Source organism: Condylura cristata, unplaced genomic scaffold (genome assembly GCF_000260355.1).
Source record: "Condylura cristata isolate star-nosed mole 26May11 unplaced genomic scaffold, ConCri1.0 scaffold00040, whole genome shotgun sequence".
Lineage (NCBI taxonomy): Eukaryota > Metazoa > Chordata > Mammalia > Eulipotyphla > Talpidae > Condylura > Condylura cristata.
Genome location: NW_004567141.1, coordinates 4920607 through 4944666, shown reverse-complemented (window position 1 = coordinate 4944666; position 24060 = coordinate 4920607). Strand labels below are relative to the sequence as shown.

Below are 24060 nucleotides of genomic sequence, written 5' to 3'. Positions count from 1 at the left end.
AAAATAAGAAAAGTGAATCATGCCAGGGCCCTTCCTGGAAGAGGTAAAAGCGCAGCACTATGAAGCTCTCTGCAGCCACTGTAGCATGAATTTGATCTACAAAGCATTGCTGAGACTAGCTGAGGGGAGCAGCGGGCAGAACAGGAGAGGTCTGCCACACCATGTGGGTCACCTCCCTGGCTGGGGATCAAACTTGTGCTGCAGTGGCTGCAGAGAACTCCATAGTGCTGTTCTTTAACCTGTTGCGCCACCAGAGAGGGCCCTATAATTACATATTTATTAGTGTGATTCTTTGATTAACACTTGCCCTCTCTAAACAGGACTTACCAACATATTGCACCCCCAATACCTATCATATGGTAAACATTCAACAAATAAAAATTGTTGACTCAGGAATGAATGTAAGAATAGAAACAGCTTGTCTAAGCAGTGCTTTCTGGAGTAAGTATTTCCAGTTAAAGGGGCAAACTAATCACAGGACTATATACCATTCTCTCTCATCTGCTGGTTATGATCTTAGAATGACATGTTGAGAAGAAAAACAAACTAGAAAAATAACTAGAATAAGCAGCAACCCAAGACACCTATTAAGTGAAAGTGTCTAGGACTGGAATTTGGAATCTGCATTTTTTTTTTCATTTGGAAGCTGCATTTATTAACAAGTGCCCCACCCAGATGATTCTGGAGCAGGTGGTCTAGGGGCCACACTCTGGGAAGTATGACTTAGAGCAGCTTCCCAAGAGAACCACACCAACATCAATGTGTCTATTTAATGTGAATCAGTCTTTATTTTGCACTTGTGTAGTGCATTAACAAATTCAACATACAAGATAGCATTACATATTGTAGGTTAGCATTACAGCATTATGCAATTTCACACAATTCATGTTAGCTTTTTCATTTTTGTTTTAATTTGACACATTTATTTTACTTTTGAGTTTCATTTTTACAAGAGAAGACACAAGGTAAAGAAAGACTACCACATTGGAGAGGGATCATGGTGAGGGTAATGTCACTGTCACAGCCATGATAAAAGCCGTCCAAGAAAAAGGACTCATGGTATTCCCTCTCTTGAGCAAGCCACCCCTGCCCCACAGCAAGTTCCATCTGTTTTCATATCTAGAGCACATGTACATTGTGGCCCTAACATTTAAGCCAGTTTGAACTGGGCTTCCTGTCAGTTGTCGCCAAAAGCATCCTGAGTGCCAGGATACTCTGACCACCAGTGTTGTTCCATCATCATGCTATTTTTTAAGACGATCATCTAGAAATGTGCTCCACTGAGAACTGAAAGAAGAATAACTCATAAGGGGGCTTTTGTTTTTAAGAAAAACTCTTGTCTTGCCAAAGGAATCAAGAGCTCAGCAGAGAAGGACTGACTCTTGGAAAATTAGTAGTGACCATTCCCTAACCTATTCCTGACCATGAACGCCTTGTGCAAAAGCCAGGATGTCACTCTCTTGTCTTTCAACCGACTCTTTGGGGGAGGCATTTCTCCTCCCCCCTTATCAGTTAGCTCTGGGAGGAACAAATGTGAAAGCCAAAGTCAGCTAAGAAACTTTGGGACAGCAAAGTCAAGGCCACGATGGACCAGGCCTGAGGTAGGAGGGAGGAACCTGCACTATCCACCTCTTTGCCTTTTTCTCAGAAAGACACGGAGGCAGCTCCTAGGCTACCAAACTACGGGTTCCTTCCCTGTCACCTCACCAGCCACTGCTCAGTAGACCCAAAGAATGCAAGGAGTAAAGCTACAAGGGTAGGGGAAAGAGAAATGGGGTGAGGCCATTTTCCCAGACTTATGTCAGGAGGAGCTACAGAGGCACACACAGCTGGGCGAAGACCAGACCATCTCCACCTGTTGCTTTGCAGTGTTTCTGGGAAGGAAACAAAAGTGGGTTGCTCAGCGATTTCTGATCTTTAGACATTAAGGCGATGAAGAGGAACCATTTAATTTTTTTCCTAATGGGGCTTCAGAATGCTCCTGTCAGATTTACATTAAACTATCTCAAAATGCATCTTTAGAAAACAAAAATTATTTTCATCTACGTATGATACAGTATTTACATTCAATGGAATAGAGGCTAGAGACTGGTGGTGGGAACCCAAATGACGATGAGATGATGAATTAGATTATGGGAGGTGAGGCTGACGGGGACAGAGAGCAGGACATTTGCCCGCTTGGAGCTGCTGTGCAGTGTCAAGCATCCAGGTTAAAAATGACAAGTGGGTTTGGGAGTAGATTGGTTTTAAATCTACAGTTAAGGGGACATCAAAGGCAAGATGACTGACCACTCCTTGGAGACTCAGCCTTTCAACTCTTCTCAGAACCAAGTTAAACATGATGCTCTCATGTGGGCCTTCAGCCTCTGCTCACTTTTCAGGTGCTGGCTTCAAGCTGCTACTCCATGACTTCTACTTCAGGCTGGTAATACCTATTAGCTATCAAAGGGACTTGTCAATGAAGTCTCTGCCACCTGAAAAGTCAGCATGAGGGCTGTGGCAGGACTAGGGAGACCTGAGTTCTAACCCCAGGCAGATGCTGGTGCTCTCTCAACCTTCACCGTCCACTGGCAGAAGGAAGGACTGACTCCCCAGCTCTCTTCCTTGCCAAGAGATTCCATGTTCTAAGAAGTCAGCAATAATTTTATTTCTCTTCTCCTTGTCCTCTTTCCTGCAAATAACATTGGGATCAACTGGTTGTGTTCATTCGTATTATCCTACCTCTGAATTTGAAGTCTCCAAAGCTCTTCTTAGGTAAGTCACCTAGTTTTGTAAACCTAAATTCTGTCTAATATCTCTACTGTATTCATCACAGTTCTTCCTAGGCCGCCCTTTCCCCTCCATAGCAGGAGTGTGGACAGCAAAAACGCCCCATTTCTCATCTCTCCCACAAACCTACCGTATCAACTCTACCTTTTGTTTGTTGGCTTACTACAAACTCTGGACCTTGAGCTCAGCCTGAGAGAGAGATAACAGGGAAAAAACATGGGGATGGTGAAAACATGAGGTTTTACAAGAGCAAAATATTCTGCAGAGGAGGGGACTGGAATAAAACTCCACAGAAGCCCAATGAAAAGAGGCCAATTTCAGGTAATCATTAGCAAATACAATTCGGCACAAAACACAATTTTCATGAATTAAAATCTGTAACTTGATATTGGCAGTTAGGCTAATTTCTTCAGTTTGTATTAGACATGCAAATATAAGGTTACATTGTTACATATAGACTTGTAGAGGTCTTTCCCTCTCTTTTTTCCCCATTAAAAAAAAAAGGATTTCTAGTGCCTTGCAAGGGAGAAAAATCATCATCGCTAAGAACCAATTTGCAGTGTGGTCATGTGGGGGTGGTCTTTGTGGGGCTTGTTTTGTAAGAAATTTTCTTCTACAACTAAAATGAGGTTTGAGTCCACTTCTGTCTGAGATCTCTCTCCCCGCCGCTCCCTCCCCAGCCTGGCCCGGGGTTAAGGCGAGGAGCCGAGCACAGGATTAGTACTCGCTCAGGCTGTGCCACTTGGCCACAGGCTTGCGGGGGCTCTCGCAGACCTCTCTCCAGTGTTCGGCCCCACTGGCCGTCACACTGTGCGCCCCCAGGATCAGCCTCCCCACCACCTCATTCTTGGTGGTACGGTCGAAGTCGATGACGAGGAACTCGATGCTGATGTCAGGCAGGAGGTCAGTGGGGATGTCATAGATGAAGGACTCATTGAAGACTGGGTTCAAAGTGCACTTCTTCACATGGGTTTTCTTCTTGGCAATGCGCTTTCTGCCGTAGTAGACGTTCACCTTGACATAAGGATCTGGCGCCCCCAGAGAGAGAAGAAAAAGGGAAACAGGCCTATGACACAGTCCTCTCCCACACAGTGGTGGATTTGGGTTGGGTTGAAGGGATTGCTTGTGGTTTTGGTGGCCACATGATCTCCAGTGACTGCACCCTAAGGACGCCCTGACTGATGTGAAGCTACCTGGTTGAGGGAATTGAGGAAACGGAGCAGGAATAGAACAGAATAGCTTCCTCAAGTGAGGGTGGTCAAGTGAGGTGTCTGCGACACCAAGAAACGTTTTCAAGGAGGTAGGGACTCATAAAATACCTGCAACCTTTTTTCAGCTGCCTCATTTAGACCAAGAGCTCAGGCACCATTCAGGACATTTAGGACCTCAAATGTAAGGACTCCATTTGCTCACCCAAAGCATTCCCCCACCAGGGAAATCTACAGGACCTACATATTCATCAAGCAGAGAATGCACACACAGAGAGGAATGAGTGAGAAGTGAAAGGGGCAACGCAAGGCTCCAGAGAGGGGTGTGTGTCTGGGGTGCGAGGGCCGTTCTTCAGATAGTCAGATAGGTTGAAGTAAATAGCTGCTACCTGAGAGACCGGTGATATCCATCTTCGGCAAGTGTCTGGCTTTGAGGACCACCACTGTCATTCTCTGTGCCACAGGCTGATAGGACAGAGACACCTGGAGCTCCCCTCTGCTAATGCACTTCTGTGGAGAAGAAAGAACAGGTGAGCCTCCAGGCACAGGAGCAGGGTGTGGCACAGAACAGGTGCAGAGGAGAGGGTAGGGGGCTGCAGGAGCCGGCACAGGCTGAGGCCACACTGGAGGCAAGAGATGCGCAGGGAGAAAAGGAAATGTCCTCCTTGTAATCACGATATTAAATCAAATCATTCAAAAATATAAGTAAGCCAAATCATTCACAAGGAGAGGCAGCGGAGCCTAACATTTCAGAGCACAGACGCAGGCCACACAGGCCTGGGTTCAAACCCTATTACACAAGTCAGGTCAGTTTCAGGAAGACACTCCCTGCTACTTCTTATCTGTGTGACCTTGGGCAAGTGACCAGGTATCTTGTACTTTAGTTTCTTCATCGATAACACAGACATTAAAATAGTACCTACCTCATAGAATAACTGAAAGGATTGAGTAAGTCTACATTTCTAAAACAGGACAGTACCTGGCATACAGTAGATAACAGAAGTGCATGCCCCCCAACCCCGTTCTCTCATTCTGGGGATAAAAAAAGTTTAGAAGACTGTAGAGTGAGAACCTGGGTTTGAGTTTCAGCTTTGGGACTTCCACCTGTCACCACCTGGCTTAGGGCAAGTCCTAGAACTTCCTGAAGCCTCTCCCCCCATTTCACAAGAGAAGAACAGTCACACCTGCCCAGCCAAGTTGGCTTGCCTCCCCCTGCCCCCCGCATTACACCGACAGCTTGGTTTCCCATTTTTAAGTTTTATTCTAGGCTCTATTTTGAACTTGAAAAAACTCTCTAGTCCAAGGACATTTTGAACAATTTAAAACTAACAGCTGTTAGCACACAAGGAACTTATCATGCAACAGAAGACACAGAGATATAAGTAAAAATGTACTTGTTAGAGAAGTAAGAAATCTGTGTTAAGTGCTGCTGGGCGGTTCTGGGAAGGCTCTGCCAGCCGAGCTTATCATCTGGGCTGACTTTATGGCGGGTGTGTGATTGCAAGGTGATGGCAGGGCGGCTGGCGTGGCTGGTGTGAGCACACTGGGTCCCTCAAGGACTCTGCCCAGAGACTAGGGAGAGGTGAGTGTGCCTGACGTTGGGGTACCTGGCAGGAGGGGTGGGCCAGGGACCTGGAGAGGTGGGTGCTCTAGTCGGACAGCAAAGTCAGCACACAGGCAAGAGCGGCCCATATGCACAGAAGTGACGACGTTCATGTGGGGTTGTTAATATTTGATTAATAACGTTATTATTGCAGTGGAAGCTGAGAATGAACTGAAGTGGAGGAAGCCTAAGGCCACAGAAGATTTCGATGATTCATTTTGGTGGGTATATGCTGTATGTAAAGCTGGTAGTGACTCTAATCTATTTCTTTTCAATCTGAGAATAATTATTGGAATATGTGATATTTCTTGAAGCCATGAAAAATACAAGGAATAAGATAGGAAAGTGGAGGAACAATTTCATCCCTAACTCAGTTTATGTCCTAAAATCTCACCTTTTTTTTCCCTTAGCCCAGCCTGATGCCCACTTCCTAACCTAGAAACACAAGCAACTGTCCCAATATTATCGACAAGAAATTGACCTTAATATCATGTGTAGCCAGCCACCCCAAACTGGAAAGCCCTGACAAGTCCTCCGGAACATCCCTCAGCCCCACGTGGGTCTCCGCAGTTGCCCTGGTTCTAGGCCGCATCATGTCTTCCTCAGCCTGTTGTAGCAGCCCCTCACCTGAGCTTCCCGACTTTAGGCTTCCTCCACTTCAGTTCATGCTCAGCTTCCACTACAATAATAACGTTATTAATCAAATATTAACAACCCCACATGAACGTCGTCACTTCTGTGCATATGGGCCGCTCTTGCCTGTGTGCTGTGACTTTGCTGTCCCACTAGAGCACCCACCTCTCCAGGTCCCTGGCCCACCCCTCCTGCCAGGTACCCCAATGTCAGGCACACTCACCTCTCCCTAGTCTCTGGACAGTGTCCTTGAGGGACCCACTTCTCTTGCACCAGTTACTCACAAATGCAGGGAACTCTGCTAATGGCTAGAGCTGAAAAGATGGGTAATGAGGAACCTACTGTCAAGAATCTCACCAACGAGGGCACTACCTGCTGGCAAATGTGTGGGGCAGGAAACAACAGAAAATGAGTTCATGAAGGGAGAACCTATATAGTTTGTGCTTTGACCATAAACCTGAAGTCGGGGCCCTCCCTGGTGGCGTAGTGGGTTAAAGCGCAGCACTATGAAGCTATCTGCAGCCACTGCAGCACAAGTTCAATTCCCGGCCAGGGAGCAGACACATATGGCATAGTAGACCTCTCCTGTCTCACCTACTGCTCCCCTCAACAGTGTATTTCAATCCATCTGCCTGTTCTGCTCCCCATTCTGTCTCTGGTGAATCCTCTCATCCCCCAGACCTCTGGCTTGTACCCCAGTTCTTGTATGTATAAGTAAATAAATCTTAAAAAGAAAAAAAACCTGAAGTCATCTTAAGGCATGAAATTGATAATATTTCACATGGATTTAAAAATATCTTGAGGCCCTCCCTGGTGGCGCAACTGGTTAAAGCACAGCGCTATGTAGCTATATGCAGCCACTACAGCTGTTCGATCCCCTGTCAGGGAGCTGACCCACATGGCGTAGCAGATCTCTCCTGATCCACCTGCTGCTCCCCTCACCGGTGTATTTTAGTACATCTGCCTGTTCTGCTCCCCACTCTGTCTCTGGTGAATTCTCTTTCCCCACTGCCCACACCTCTGGCTGTACCCCGGTTCTGTATACATAAAATAATTAAACCTTTTTAGAAAAATAAAAATAACAACAAATATTTCTTGACCTCTATTACAGGTCAGGGACATATGAAAATGTCTCCCATAGGGCATAGTACATAGTACATGATTAACTAAAATTTAATGTAGCTTTTAGTTTCTGGAGTTGAAGTATTAAAAATACTTCAATTTTTATACTGCTAGATTGAAGTCCCACATTTTGTACTTACCCATAACATATATAATGTCAGCTCTTGATTATAACCATGGAAAGTACCCTCAGCCAGGTTAAGGTCACTCTGGTTGCCCATGCCAGCTAATAAACTTCTAGGATGCTTCCTTTTGACATAACTTAAAACATAATCAGAACATGGAAACTCGTTTTCATTATTAGTCACTACCAAACAGCATCAGGAAAGTAATTCCTTAAGAAAAAGAAAATCAAATGTTTCCAAAAATATTCAAAGCTGGGCTATTCAAAGCAGTTCTGTTAGCTACATGCATCAGTTTCAATTTTTAAAAAAGGTTTATTTATTTATGCATAGAAGAGCTGAGGTGCCACAGATGTGGGAGGTGAGAGTATTCACCAGAGACAGAGCAGGGAGCAGAACAGGCAGATGGACTGAAATACACTGCTGAGGGGAGCAGCAGATGAGACAGGAGAGGTCTGCTGCACCATGTGGGTCATGGGTCACCTCCCTGGCCGGGGATTGAACTTGTGTTGCAGTAGCTGCAAATTGCTTCATAGCATCTTAACCCCTTGCACCACCAGGGAGGCCCCTACACCACTTTCAATTTTAATTATAATTCATTGAGATTTCAGTCACATTAGCCATATTTTAAATGCTTAAGGGTCACATAGGACTGATGCTGCCATATTGGACAGGTCAGAACATTTCCATCATCACAGAAAGTTCCTGTGGACAGTACTGATCTGCAAAGAACTTTTGGAATTTTTTTGGCCACCACTCCCTTCCATCAATAATGAAATGTTAACTAAATCTGACATCTACCTCTTGGCCCATCCTCAAATACTAGTATCTAAATACTAAATAAACAATCTTTAAATATACTTATACTTTATAGAGAGAATTAGATACAGAAAAGGGAAATTTGATTAAAAAAAGTTTCTGGGCCCTTCTTGGTGGAGTGACGGGTTAAAGTACTAGGAAGCTATCAGCAGCCTCTGCAGCACAAGCTCGGTCTCCAGCCACATGGCGCCGCAGACCTCTCCTGTCTCTCCTGCTGCTCCCTCACAGTGTATTTCAGTCAGTCCACCTGTTTTGTTCCCCACTCTGTGTCTTGTCAATCCTCTCACCCCTGCACCTCTGGCCTGTACCCCAGTTCTTGTATGCATCAATAAAAAAATCTTAAAAAAAAAACACCCAAAGTTTCATTTGTAAAAATATTGCTAATTACATGATTATATGTCAGGCTTCCTGTTTGTTTAAAACTCTGTTTCTGGCCCTCCCTGGTGGTGCAGCGGGTTAAAGCACTGCACTAAAAAGCTTAAGCCACTTCCGCATGAGTTCGATTCCCGCCTGCCCCGGAGGCTATCCACATGGCTCCACAGACCTCTCCTGACCCGCCTGCTGCTCCCCTCAGCAGTATACTTCATCCATCTGCCTGTTCTGCTCCCCGCTCTGTCTCCTGTGAATCCTCTCACCCTCCACATCTCTGGCCTGTACCCCTGTTCTGTATGAATAAATAAATAAATCTTAAAAAACAAAACAAAACAAAAACAAACCTGTTTCTGGGCTCTCCCTGGTGGTACAAAGGGTTAAAGCGCCATAGGCACTGCAGCATGAAGCTGCCATAGCCACTGCAGCATGAGCTCAACCCCAGCCAGGGGAGTGACCTATATGGCACAGCAAACCTTCCTGTTGCTCCCCTCAATGGTGTATTTCCGTAGACCCACCTATTCTGTTCCCCACTCTGTCTCTGAATCCTTTAACACCACCCCCCCACAGGCCTGTACCTCAGTTCTTGAATATATATCTAAAAAAAAAACTTAAAAAAAAATTCTGTTTCCTACATCATCTTTTATAGCAAGAACTTCCTAATCTCAATCCTGGTGCTACTTTGCTAATTCTTTGGGAAAGCGGATAACTTCCAGTTACCTTTTGAAAAATTTTCTGCCCTAAAATCAGGCAACAGTTCTCTATCTGTTCCCCACCCCCTATGTTTGGCTAGTTTACATGAACAGAATTTCCATTCCCATTTAGCTGCCCCTCTGTGATGCCCAATCTGCAGCCACAACACCACCTGAATGCCATCACCACACACTGAAGGAAGAATATAACCTCCCTTCACCCCTCCCCTTCTCTTCCATCCAATTCCCATCCAAGTGGCATTGTCAAAGGCTCTTTCTTTCCCCAGGGCTCTTTGTCAAGAGCTGGGAGAGAGCTGTTTCCCAGCCCCTTGGCCTAGGGAGGCAAAGACCCTGTGGAGGGCAGGCAAGCAGAAGAACAAGGGGGAGAAAGGGTTTTCTCTCTGCCTGACAGAGCTGGGTGGCTTTGCTCTCAGAGAGCACGCTTCTTTCTCTGCCCGTGGGAAAAAGGAACAGGAATGATGTTCCTAAAGAAGACGTCCAGATGAAGGAATAGTCAGACGGGAGCTAAGTCCTGTAATTACCAGAGTCCCTTCCAGAGTGATGTGCTGGCCACACATCCACAACAAACCTTTACTGGGGCCAGAAGTCTTAAATGCCACCTCTACATAAATCATGGGAGAACAAAAGAAACAAAAATCTGAATGTTCAACCACATGTTCTTTTGTCTTTTCCCTAGCACATGGTACACAGTAACTTTCTTTATAGTTTATTTCTTTATTGTTCCTGGCAAATGGACATTCTTTTTCTTCTTTTCTTTTCAGTCCCTTTTGGCTGGACTGGGTTGACCTCTAAGGTCCCTTGTAATTCTGAGATTTTAAGAATCCTCTCATTCCCATGACCATTGTCCCAGGTCATCAACAGCAGATCTGGCAGTGGAAAGACAGGAAATGGTCTGGAAAACAATGACCTGGAGAAGTTAGGAGAAATCTAACAGTGCTCTATTATCTATTTTGTAAATCACTTCTTTCCCACTGTCCAGCCTTTACCCCCACAGCCTCTCTGCACCGCCTTCCTTCTCCTTGGATACTTACAGCCCTGTGCCCCACAAGGGAATGCAAATTCACTTAATTTCTATCTGAATAAAATATTAGGGGATAAAAGCTGCTACTTAAACCAACAATGAAAGAGGGTGAAAAGACCTAGCTCCAAAGTCGAACTTGAGAGATTTGGGGCACTATAGAGTTTATACTACGAGAAAAAATTAAACAGAAAAAAGAGTTCATACTGTGGCCTTCCTTCACTAATTTTGAATGCTTTTTAGAGCCTTCTGAAAATTCACAAAAGCTAAGAGCGCTCTCACAAGGATACCATGAGCTTTCATGATGCAGCCTCCAGGGAGACCAAGGTTCACAGATAGATGGTCAAATGCACAGAATCAAGAATGACGACTAGTCCTGGGCTACTTCAACAGACTGCGCTAATCTATGACAAAACAAGGGTACATTTTCTGCTGAAGGTCAGAAGAGGGCAGGGTTGTCTGGAGAAATAAAACTCATCAGTCTCCATGCAGGATTCCTTAGAGGAAGATAACTTGGCCCATCTAATAAGTGAATGCCTTACATAGACCAGAAAAAGGTCTTTACAGATAGTGTGGAGTGGGCCAGAGCAGCTCAGCTATTTGCGAAGGGAAGTGCCAGGAAAGGCAATCTGTTGGCTGCAGAAGGGATGCTATGAGGTGGACATTTAGAGTCCACACTGCTAAAGAATCATCGGGATGATAAAGCAGGGAAGTGACACCATAGTCCAGAATGGAACAGTTCTGCCTACAGGTGCTGGGTGGGAAAAACGGACTTAAGCAAGCTTGGGAGGCTCTGGTGTGGGGGTATAAGCCTCTAGGTATCCTGAATGGGGCCTTTCCAAGGAGATGTGTCGCTCAGGATCTCAGCCCTAGCTTTTCCCTCCTGAAGGGTTAATAAAGTGGAAAGAAACTTGGCTCTTGCCAAGAGCCCCTGGCAGTTCAGCAAATGCCATTGTCTGTACGCATGGATTTGAGGTTGTTTTGTTCTCAGTCCAAATCATTCCCTTTCCTTGGCAGTCTCTTCCCAGCTACAGCTTGGCACAGAGCCATCCTCCAGCCTCAGCCTTGGGCTGTGAGTGCATGAGCTGTCTGAGGATGGCTGGGAAGTTGGTGGCTTTACCAAGACTGGGGCTACAGAGACTGTGTTGGCAAGGATTCCCCTGCAAGGAGAATGCTTGGAGCTGATGTAAAGGGGAGTGAGGGAATGGGAAGGGGATTGGCAGAACTCTGAGGACAAGAGATGGAGAGGAAAGGAAGGGATGCAAGGGGATGAAGTAAGTCATGGCTGCAGTTTCTGTCCAGCCTGTGACTCCGAACTCAAAGGGTACAAGAACCCATGTTGTGGGTTGTAGGATCCCACTGTATCCTGACAGTGGGTCAGTGTTTATGCCCTGACTAAATTTCTCTAATAGTCTTCAGAAGTTTTGGACTTCCCTGGCCATTATGAAGTGAAGATGTGGGATGACAAGTGACTGCCACCCGGCGGAGAAGCTAAGATGAAGAGGAGCCTTCCATACCATCACCCCCAACCCCAGCCCCAGGGCACTGACCTCCAATGGTCAAGCCTTGTCCTAGGAGCTTGATGCACATTCAGCCTGCTGTCCTAGAAGACTCTTTGTCTAGTCCTGTATCCCGCCTCCCCTACTAAGTCCAGTCTGGTTCCCCCACTGGCAGGTGGTAAAAGATCAAGAGGCAAGTGGGGCACCTCCAGGCAGGGCTCTTTCTGAGAGAAGTGACCATGGACCATGCTTTTAGTGACCCTGATATCCTTTCTCAATTTTGACCCCTTTCTCCACTGATTCAGGTCTCACTTGTCTTCTTCCACTTAGTCACAACAAAGTGGAAACATTTCGGCCCTCCCTGGTGGCTCAGTGAGTTAAAGTGCAGCACTGCAAACCGCTTCAGTTGTGAGTTCGATCCCCGGCCCTGGAGGTGACCCACACTGCACAGCAGACCTCTCGTCTTGCCGCTGCTCCCCTCAGAAGTGTACTTTGTCGATCTGTCTGTTCTGCTCCCCACTCTGTCTCTGGTGAATCCTCTCACCGCCCCTGTACCTCTTGCCTGTACCCCAGTTCTGTATGCAGAAATAAATAAATCTTAAAAAAAAAAGTGGAAACATTTCCGAAAAACACACATATCTCCCAGAAATCCAACTTTATTAAAAACAGAAAAAAAATTATAGCAACAACAATAATATAGGGATTACAATGTATTGAAGGCTTACTATGTGTGAGGGGCTATGGAAATTCATCATCTTAATTCCTGCAAGAAATGGATTTAGAGGAGCTGAGTGAAAGCTTTCTCATGGTAATTTAACTTGTGGAATTTGGATTCAAACACAGGTTTTACTTCAAAGTCCTTTTACCTGAAATCTGGGGGCTCAGATGATGAAGCAACTCATTAACCACTGACATATGTCCTGAAAAAGGACTCAAATGCTAAGCTGAAAGTGTCAGCAACTTCTTTCATAGCACCTCCCATCCCAGATGGCAAAATGGTAATTGCCCTCTCACTAAAGTAAAAGCTGCCCCAGGGCAGCAGCATGCCAGGTGCATGATCTCACTTAATCCTCAACTCCCTCAGGAGGAGTATCAGCTCTGTTTTACAGAAGGAGAACTAGAAGCTTGGAGGGTTACATAACTCACCATGTCACAGCTGGAACGGGAACCCAGACTGTCAGAGATGAGCTACACAGCATTTCCAGGTGTGGGCGAAATGAATAAACAGTGGGGGCACAGGGAGGGGCATTTCTTGTGCCCCTGAAATTACAACTCAAGAGCCAATGCAGGTCCGGGTGGGACAAGGCAGGTGGAGGGCTCCCATGCTCCTTCCAGTGCAAACAGGGAGGGGAGAGGACTGCTGAGAAGGCAGTACCTGTGGCAAAGTTTGGCCTGTTAAGGGGTTCACATGGCAAGCAGCTCATTAAATGGCAGGCATGAAATGGTTACTAAGAGGCGTGTAAATGAGACCATTATGCCCCTAGGCTTGGGAAAGGGAAGCTGAGGGGAAAATCACTGAGCTATTTTCACAGCTCCTCAGCTGTGAGAAGTAAGTCTATTGGATCCCCCCACACATCATTTTGGAAAAGAAGTCAACCCCCACACCCCCTAAAGTGATGAGGATCTAGGGCTGTGAGTCAACCTGCTCCAAGCAAGCTGGATGCCGCTTCAGGATGACAATCACTAAATGGAATTTCGGAAGGTAACTGGTCTCTTCAGGAAGCAATTTCTTGGAGGAGCCCTCACCTGCCTTACTGTCCCCCCTTCCAATCCTTGATGCCGAGAAATCCCTTGTCTCAGCCCTCGTGCCACCTACCCAATCTCCTCCCTGCTTCTGCTTGTCCCCTTGTCTCCCCCACCTGCCAACCCTCTCCAACACACCTTCCTCCTCACCTGGATGTTCCTTTTGATGATGTCCCTGGTCAGCTGTACTTTGCCTGTGCTGGGGTCCACTCCAGCCAATGGCACCATGACCTCCCCAATGACGTCGTCCCGGGAGAAGCGGTCAAAGCTGAGGACGAGGAAGTGCAGCACCAGGTCCTGCAGCTGGCTGTATGGAATGCCATAGAAGGTGAAGGTCTCGTCAAACACAGGGTCCAGGGTCTTTCGCAGCACTCTGGTCTTCACCCGGTGTCTCTTGTCGGGGAGGATGGTCATTTTGATGTAGGGGTCAGAGCCCTGGGTCTGGTCATCCATCACGGGCAGCCCATGGGCTTCCTGGATTGTCACCACCAGGGCTTTCTTCGGGAAGTTGTAGTCCACTGAGAAGGTGAGGGATCCCAGCATGACGTCCTCCTCTGGAGATGATGGAGAAGTGGTTTTGCTCTCCCCAGGGGTCAGGCTCGCCATGGGGCTCCTCAGTTCTTCCCCATAGTCCACTTTGATGGGTAATTGGTCCACACAAGATCCAGAGCTAGGTCCCCTGGGACCTTTCGCTTGGCCCAGCAAGCCAGCTTCTGCTGCGTCAACTAACAGATTCCCTCGTCCACCTTCCCTCCCAGGACCATCTTTGTCTCTCCGCACTTTGATGATTTTCTTTTTGTTGCTGAGGGTCTCTGGGTATATGCTTATGCCTTTGAGCATGTGAATAAATTTGTATGGTGGGGTCTTGTGCTTCTTTTGTGCCTGCTGGTGGCAGCATGTCCAGACAAAGACAGTCACTGAGACACACACCACCAGCACAGAGGCCCCTATGAGGCCAGCCACCACCGGTGACACATCTGAAGGTGAAGACCAGAGATATGTTAGGCAGATGGACCTCACCTCCTGAGCTCTCCTCCAGAGGGCCCCTGCTGGAGTCACACTAATCTGCAACCCAGCCTCTCAAGCAAAATCTGCTCATCTACACATTGGACTTAACACTTCTCCCTTCTCCTAAAGAAGCCCTTACCCAGGACCTCCCTGGTGGCACAACGAGATAAAGCACAACACTTAATCAGCAGCCACTGGAGCACAAGTTTGATCCCTGGCCAGGGAGGTGACCCACATGGTGCAGCAGATCTCTCCTGACCCGCCCACTGTTCCCCTCAGCAGTGTACTTCATCAATCTGCCTGTTCTGCTCCCCACTCTGCCTCTGGTGAATCCTCTCACCCCCACCCCCGCACCTCTAGCCTACCCCCTAGCTCTTATATGCATAAATAAATAAATCTTAAAAAAAAAAAAAGCAGCCCTCACCCATTCTCTTCAGCCACTCTATGGCTCTTCTGTTCCATCAACCTTGGATGAAACATTTGTCTTCTCTGAAAGACTTTCCTGAAGTGCCCCACCTCAGCCCCTATTCTTTTCTTTCTTAGACTTCTGCACTTGAGACTTGGTTTGCTCATATAGATTCCATTTTCACAGATGCTCTAAGAACATTTTTATCTCAACTGTTACATGAAGGTATGAGATGTATCTAATTTTAGGGGAATATCCCGAGCATCCATAAGGGTGTGCACACAGTGGGTCTGTGTAACTGCCTGACTGAATGTGGGGTAGAACAATGGGGGGGGGTGACTCTGGATGGTTTTGATATGGCACTAAAAGTAGCTGGATGATAAAAAGAAGACCTATATGCCTAAGTACTTTAAAAATGTGTTCCAGTGTCCTCCCTGGTGGCACAGCGGGTTAAAGCACAGCATTAAAAAGCTAAAGCCACTTCAACATGATTTTGATCCCTGCCCCGGAGGTGATCACATGGCGTGGCAGACCTCTCCTGACCCGCCCGCTGTTCCCCTCAGCAGTGTACTTCATCAGTTGGCCTTTTCTGCTCCCCACTCTGTCTCTGGTGAATCCTCTCATCGCCCTTGTACCTCTGGCCTGTACCCCAGTTCTGTATGCATGAATAAATAAATCTTTTAAAAAAATGTTGTTCCATACATCCATATAAGCATTTTAAGTAGGAACAAATAGGGACTGGAAAATATCATATGTTTGCTCACATGTTACTTTCTTAGTATATATGCTATTTAAAATTGGGCTTCCTGGTGGAGTAGGGGTTAAAGTCTCAGCACTATTGGCTATCTCCAGCCCCTGCAACACAGGTTCAATCCCTGGCCAGGAAGCTGACCCACATGACCCAGCAGACTTCTCTTGTCTCTCCTGATGTTCCTTTCAGCAGTGTATTTCAGTAGATCTGCCTGTACTGTTCCCCACTCTGTCTCTGGTGAATCCTCTCACCCCCTGTTTCTCTGGGCTGTACCCCAGGTCTTGAATGCATACATAAATACAATAAATCTTTAAAAAAACAGTCCAAATAAGGCCTCTAGTTTTCCACATTACTTTTTTAGGGAAGACATGGATAAGTCAGGAAGAACTAAGGATATAAATGTGGTTCCTGAACCATCCTACTACAGCTATCTGCCAGGCTCACTGTCTGATACACTGCCACCTGGGTTCAAACCTTACCTTATCAAAAAAACATTTCCTGACTTCCCCAAATGAGATAATACTCCCATCATCCTACTTTGTTTTCTTCATAGCATTTATTACCCTTGACATACATTTATTTGTCTGTCTTCCCTCACTGCTGCCATCTCTGGGCACCTGCAGTGGGGAGTCATGTGGAACCGCTCTCGCTTCCTCATCAAGAGGTACAAGCAAACATACAGCATTGACCTACTAACCAAGGCCTCCAAGTCCTTCTGCTAAGATGGGCTGATTCACTGTAAAACTGTAGGTATGCAGCTGGCGAGCCACAGCAAAGGTGTGGTGGTAATCATAAAATGGAGATTCTGTCAGCAAAAGCCTGTCACCTCCTGCATGTAAATCATCATCAACAAGAACACACAGCCACTCTCGGCAGCATCTGGCTCATGATCTGTAAGAAGTACCTCCTGGATCTGTGCATGACAGCCAATCACAGAGCCAGTGGCTGTCCAGCGAGAGGTCTGTTGTAGTGAACAGCAAGAGGACCCAGCCCACCGAGAACACCTAAGTGCATCCTGCCCAACCACCCCCTCCAACCCCAGCAATAAAGATGTCATTAGACTTTTCTCAACGACAAAACACACATGAAAAACACGCCAAAAATCCTGGTCTGATACTAGAGTGTTTCTACATTATGGATAATCAGGATAGTGAAAGATCTAGACATCATTTCAAATGATGAAAAACTGAAGAAACTTGAGCTGAGTGGTATCAGAATAATAACATTCTTCAATTATTTAAGGCATTTTGATGGAAGAATGATTTGATTTTACTTTGGAGAGCAGGCCCAGCACCATTGCCTACAGGTTATAGGAAGACAGATTTTGACTCAATAAAAAGAATCAAATTACCATTATTATTACCTCATGCTGGTCCAAATTAGTTCATGAGCAGTACATCTCCAATTGAAAGCTTTAAAACAGACATTGTATCACTACTGGTCATGCTGAATCTAACAGGAATTTCTTTAGTAGGGACTAAACTTAATGTCACTGAAGTTCTTTCCATCTCAAACATTTCATGGTTATATGAAAGCTGGAACCAGGTGAGAGGAGAATGGACTATATTTTAAAATAAAATAACATATATAAAGGAATATGACCTAACACTATAATAGTGATTGCTTATTGTCAGAGTATTAAGTGAAGTTAAGAGCTGTTAGGGAGAGGTTTCACAAAATGGGAGTCTTGGAGATAAGATCCTTGTGGGGAGGCAGAGGAAACACTAGTTTCATAACTGAATCATTGAGTCTCTTGCATCAGTAAATATTTGTTTGAACAACTGGTTAGATTCAATTGTAAATCAGAATGGCTCAATCTGAAAAAGTGGCTCTCTGTTCACCAATCAGGGACTGTCCTGAAATTTGCTGGCTAGTGATTAGTGAAACTCACCATTGCTCATCTCTATGGGAAGAAGAAAGTGCCAAGGTAGATTTATTTTTGAGAGTGATTTGAAAGGGAGAGCTAAAAGTGCCCAGGTGGGGTGACAGCTGGGTGATTCTTTTGGTTTCACTATAGATTTGCTCTGTGATCTTTATGGAACCATTGCTGCTGACAGGGTCTCTACTTGTATTGTTAGGAAATGGAAGTGGGCTGGGTAAGACAGAAGGACTCTCATCTTTCAGGAGGACAGAAGGAAACAAGACAAACAGATGAACCCATCTGCGGATTATCTTAAGTACTCTCCTTCACTGTTGCTTTTCTTCTTCATTTTAGTATTTTCTAACTGTTGCCTCTTTCCATACATTCACAGCAGAGAACCAGAAAAATCAAAGATATTGAATCTCAGTGCCCTCTTCTTCTTTAGTCAAAAGCTTGGTGGAACAGGAAAAGTGGAACTAATGCCTAACGTGACCATTTAAAAGTAACTATCTCACTTTCTTTGTCTTCAAGTTCAAGGATAAACTGAGTGTTAGCTTGGTACAGCTCCAACAGCCATAATATGGCACTTGAAATAAAGTGCACTATAAGATTTGCTAAGTTAGAAGTGAGGCCCTCTGTGCAGGTTTAATGATCTTTAGGATACACCTGGGGTTTCACAGCCTCTGAAGAGACCTGCCACTGTCACATCCTTGTCTAAAATAGCCTTTTTCTGTCAAGCAGGCCACTGTAATACAGTGAAATGAGAATGAACTTTGGCTTTAAGTGGACATGATTTTAAATCTTGGCACTACCCTCACTGGCTTGCCTTAGCCAAGTTATTTTAGCTCCCTGAGCCTCAGTTTCATCACCTGGCAAGTACACACACACACACACAATAATGCCTACACCAGAGGTTATTTGTAAGTATTAAATAAAATGTAGTATATAAAAGACTGACGAAATTTATTTTCTCTTTCCACTAATATTCCTGCTACATTGCACTCATACCATCTACTTTCTAACTGTTGCCAACTGGAACTGCAGTTAGAGAAAAGAATGTTGGAAAGAAGGCATGAAAGGAAAAATAAAGGCCATGGGGTGCTCATATGATCACAAAGAAACTTCCATTTTGGCAATATAGGTCAAAGAAAAGAGATGCGGAAGGTGAGGTGGGAGGAAGAACTATAATCAAGGGCCAACCTAGGGAAGTCAGTGTGATTTGGTGGCTAAAGGGTGTGAAGATCTGTTGTCTGGAAATGTTCCCTGATTTTCGGTCTCCTTGACATTGAAGGACTAGAGTACTTTGGGTTCTGTCCATTTCCATAAACCTCTTCCTCCAGATTGAGAAAAGCCATTTCATGGCTAGCCCAAAGCCCCACCCTAAATCCTGGAGTTCAAAACTTCTGAATTGTCTAAGGGATATACTCTCTTACGGGATATGAAGGAACACAAGGCTGGCTACAACACTCACTAGAATTACAGGAGAGATACGCAGGCTAATTGTTTTTTTTTTTTTGACCAGGAAAGCATAGCACAGGAAGTTTGCTACCCTAGCACATTCTGGAGGAATCTCCAAAGAGGAAAAAAAACTAGCTTATCAAGCTTTTCGTTCCCATCTTCTCCCTGTTTTCCACTACACTCTGCTCTAGGGAGTGTAACTGATCTTGGAGACCATAATGCTGTGTCGGGGACCAGCAGCTCCGAGGTGACGTAATGCTTTCTCTGGTACACAAAGCAGCCTCCCCCAGGCTCGGCCTCTTTCGCCCCTCCCCCTCCGGCCTGGATCAGGCCCCGCCAGCATCAGCGCGGGTGAGTTACCCATTTTGAAAAACCAGCCCAGGGAAACAGGGAACAAAGACCCGGGAAGGAGAGCCCAGGCGCTGCCAGGAGGCCCAGAAATAGACATCACGTCATTCGCCAGCCCAGCAGCGCCAAGCGCCATTTGGTAGCATCGGAGGAACCCCACCATTACGATGCAGAATAGAATCTGCAGGGCTCACGTTTCCTTCCAGCCACAGCATCCAGCTGACCAGCCTAAGGAGTGGTTTCCTTTTCGTTCCCCACCCCCACACCCTCTCCCCCCCAGGTTGCTGCCTTCCCTGGCAGCCAGCCACACACACATCCCACAGTTTCGAAGCTGCCATCTTGATGTCCCATCCCCCTTGCCACCTCCCTCCCCCGCAGTCCTGAGTAGTGGGAGGGGGAGGAAGGGGCACCGCCCTGCGCGCCCCAAGGGGGAGGGCTCGGCCTACCTCACCTCTCTGTCCCCAGAAGGAGGGGTTCCAGTCAGCCACAAACTCGTTCTTTCTCACCTCCGGCAGTGCTGACAGTGCATCACACAAGGTTTTAGCATCCTGGATCTCCCCACCCTCGGTGTGGCTCTTGTCTTGCTAGCGTCTGCAGCTCAAAGCTCAAATTCAGGCCCCTCCACTTCCACTGCCCCGCTACCCACCAGCACAGGCCCACATCTCAGGCCCATTTTAGGCAGGCCCTGCACAGGGCTTCACTACCTTTAACTTTAAGTGGTTTCGACTACGCGAGGTTTAGTTTGCCCGAAACTACTTACCAAAGCTAGGTCGGATATTGGTGATCTCAGCCATGTCGTAATCAAAAGCTTATTGCTATAAATGCTTTTGCAATGCTCAGCCAACTCTGGGAACCCCTTGAACAGTACCCAGACCTCTGCTTGTGAAGCAGCAGGTCAGGGAAGGGAGAAGGTATCTGGTGGATGCCTCCTGCGACGGTCTGGTCCCTGATTGCCAGCTGCGGTCTCCTCTTAAGATGCTCCTGGGATGCTCTGAGCTAAGGATGCAGGTACAGCCAGACTGGTCCTGATGCGAGGTAGGCTCCGCCTTCTTCCGAACGGGCCTCGTCAGAAGACTCCTCCTCTACCCGAAAAGTTCCGGAAGGCAGGACCCGCCCCTTTCCGGAAGCTCTCCGGAGGTGACCCCCTCCTGTCATCGAGACTTCCTGAGAATGAGGCCCCGCCCACCGACCAACTTGTCTCTGGTGAAAACCGGAGGCTTGAGTAAGAAAGTGTAGGTACATACCTTATGAGATCTTAAAGATCTTGTGATTCCGGTTTCCAGAGCTAAATATAGCATGAGAATGTTCTAGGTGAGAGGAGCCCAGGGTATTTAAGAAAAAAAATTATACTCTCTGCATTTCAGTATCAGCTGTCTTTTGTTTTTATGCATTTCTGAGACTCCAAAAGATTTTTGTGGAAGCTTTCTTAAGCTTAAAGACAAAACTTAGTGAGGGTTACACAACGAAGAAAATCTAGTAAAAATAATTTATTTATACATGTACACGGGTGGATTTTATAGTGTGTAAATTAAAGTAGTTACAAAAACAGACCAATGAAGAGTGTTAAAGTCAACAAGTGCCTAATTAGGGCAGTTTAGGGAGCGAGAAAAAGACAAGGGGTGGGGAGAGAGAAACAAAATCAACATACCTGGTGTATCTGGTTTCAAAGCGGGACCATGAAATTGCAAATTTCTAAAGTCTTCCTTGGCATTTGGGAATATTAGAGTGATTCAGATTAGAGTCACACTAGAGAGGTTATTTTCCTGCTTACATCGATTTCACCCTTCATTTTGGTTGATACTTTCCTTCTGTTGGATTCTGTTTACAGGCTGGATCAGGGCAAATGAGTTATTTAAATTGCATAAATTAATGTAGAATAAAAAAATTAAACGCATTTTTCTAATTTTGATATCCTTCTGGAAAGTGTATAGAAGAACATGGTTATAAGGAGTCATTCATTCAAAATACATATGTTGAATTTTAAAACATAGACGATGGTCTAGCCACCTTCCTGTGTACTGGATCAATGAACCAGAAGCTAAAATTAGGATACCTGATTCCCTTGAGAGCTGTATATCTTTGTGAAGTCACCTACCTAGGAAAGCCAGAAATTTGTACTGTGTAAACTGGAAGATACGGTGCTATCCATTGGGTTTATTGTGAAGATCAAAACACCTATGATAACGTAAGTAAAGGATTTTGTAAAGTGCAGAGTATTTTACAGATATAGTTACTATGAACAGAGTCCATGATTACTTTAGCTTTATTTAGAAAACTGCATTTTTGTAATTCAGAGATTTCTTGTTCTGAAATTGTATGTATTCTTCATTCCAGTGACTCACAGAAAGAAGGTTTAGATGTCTAACGAGACTGACTCTCAGTCTTCAGTTTTGGTTTGAGTAGGACAGGACAGACCCTAGGACCGAGAAAAACAGGCATTGTCTTTAAATTTTTTGCCAATAACTGACGCACTAGCTGTGCGGCTTCGGCGCGCCCTAAAATAGGATGGCGTCCAGGGGTTGGCGCATACTCGTTGACTTCCTGACGCCGCGCACCGCGACCGGGGGCGCGCACGTCAGTCGCTACCGTTGGCTGGCTTCCGGTGGCACCGACGCAGTTTCCGCGGGATCAGACCAGCTGGTGAGGAACTGGGTCCCGTGCACCGGGGCGGGAAGAGGTGGCTGGGAGCGGGTTGACCCGGCGGAGGATGGCCAGGCTGAGGGGCTGGGTCTGAGGACTGGAGTGAGGTGTGAGACTGGAGTGGGGTGTGAGGCTGGAGCGGGGTGCGTGACTGGAGGGACGGGTGTGAGGGTGTCTAGCTGGGAGCGGGGCTTGGGCCAGCGCGCGGCGCTGGTGTGAAAGCGCATTTCGCGCTCCTTTGGGAAGTCTGCCCCGGCCGGGGGCCCGCGGCGGCACTGCCTCCCGACGCGCGTTCATTCATCCCGTAGGTTGGCGGCCAGTCCCCGAAGGGGAGGGGGTCCCTTTACAGCCACTGCTGTTTGAAGCTCCTGGAGCCAGTCCCCACAGCATGACTTTGATAATAGCTGCGTTTCTTTTTTCTTTTCTGTGTAATCTGTGAAATACAGGACTCCTCAGCTACTCTCACACCCTTTCTTACACACTTACCCACGTGACACCTTCTGTTACAGTGATCAGCTGAGTTTTCTCTTGTTTATTGAGCTTTAATTACCAAGATAAGGTTTTGTTGGGTTGTGGCAGGCATGAGCGGGTCAGTCTCTTCTGGAGTTCTGAAGAAACTTAATTCTCTAACCTTATAGTTCAGACTTTTAGAGTTAGAAAGAACTTTATTTCTTAGTTCTCTACGCCAGGCTTTCATCTATTGCCTCTATAGAAGGGTATTTGCTGGAACGTTGTCAGTGATGAAGAACTCACTGTAACACAAGACAACTTATTTTATCTTTGCATCTATTTTATTATTTTTTAGAAAGGTTTATTTATATATGCACACAAGAAATGAGGGGGTGAGGGTCAGTAGAGGATTCATCAGAGACAAAGTGGGGAGCAGAACAGGTGGATTGACTGAAATACACTGCTGAGGGGAGACAGGAGAGGTCTGCTGTGCCAAGTGGGTCAGCTTCCTGGCTGGGATAGCTACATAGTGCTGACTTAACCCTTTGTGTCACAAGAGAGACCTTGCACCTACTTTATTAAGAGTAAGCTTTCCTGGGTAGAAAGATAAAATTAGTTTCCATGAATGCTTAACTCTTGGTCTAAATGCTGCATTGTATAAAGCACAAATAGCAAGTTCATATCCTTCATTTTTTTTTCAGGGAACATGTGGTGTGTTTGCACAGTAGGGCAGATACTACTGAGTACCAAAGGTATTAGTTGAAAGAATCTTTTCCTCAAAAAGACCATAGTTTTGAGGGAGGAAGATGGGAAGGAGACAGACAACTAATTACAAAAATGACAGCATCATAAAGGGGTTTGCAAACATTGCTGGAAGAACATAAAAGAAGATATCCTTCAATTTAACTTTGTGATAACAGGCATTGAAACCAGGAGTCCAGAAGAATCTTTCCCCTGTTTTCAATACAGGTGTTCTACTGATATTGCCTAACCTTTTTAAACAACTGCATTTGCTTTTGAAATTTTTTTGTTAAAGGAAATAACTGTGGAAACAATAGTAACAAGCATTTACTAATCTATTAAATTACCATTTAATGATGTAGGTGCTATTTTTATTTCATCTTATAGCTGAAGAACTGAGATTCAGGTTAAGTAACTTATGCAAGGTCACAAAGCTGGAGAAACTGATTTGGGAAACAAAGTCCAGACAGTTTGATTCCATAGTTTGCTCTCAGCATCATACTATTTTACCGCTCTGAGGGCAATAATAATGATTAACACTTACTAATCACTATTTACTTCTTATACCTGTAAGGTGAGAACACATTTTTCTTAATTGAGGAAACTGAACTTTAAAGAGGTTGTCATTCAGCCAAGAAAGATTGTGCATTTGGTGTGAAGTACTGTACATGTCATGACTGTACATGAATAAGTGAAAATGTGTGAGGAAATGTTACTATCATTAACAATAAGAAAACACTAAGGCCTTGTGTGTATTCTTTCAGGATGGAATACAAGTG

At 45.7% G+C, this 24060-nt stretch overlaps 1 protein-coding gene across 1 annotated transcript; it reads right to left on the bottom strand.

The window, feature by feature from the left end:
- Positions 1 to 764: 764 nt before the first annotated feature.
- Positions 765 to 20439, bottom strand: SYT11 (synaptotagmin XI). The gene is made up of 4 exons (XM_004693824.2): positions 20211 to 20439; positions 13769 to 14595; positions 4364 to 4487; positions 765 to 3797 (listed from the first exon to the last, which is right to left on the bottom strand). The coding sequence occupies exons 1-4, from the start codon at positions 20242 to 20244 to the stop codon at positions 3487 to 3489; spliced, it is 1296 nt and encodes a 431-aa protein (XP_004693881.1). The 5' UTR covers positions 20245 to 20439; the 3' UTR covers positions 765 to 3486.
- Between the last annotated feature and the right edge of the window lie 3621 nt (positions 20440 to 24060).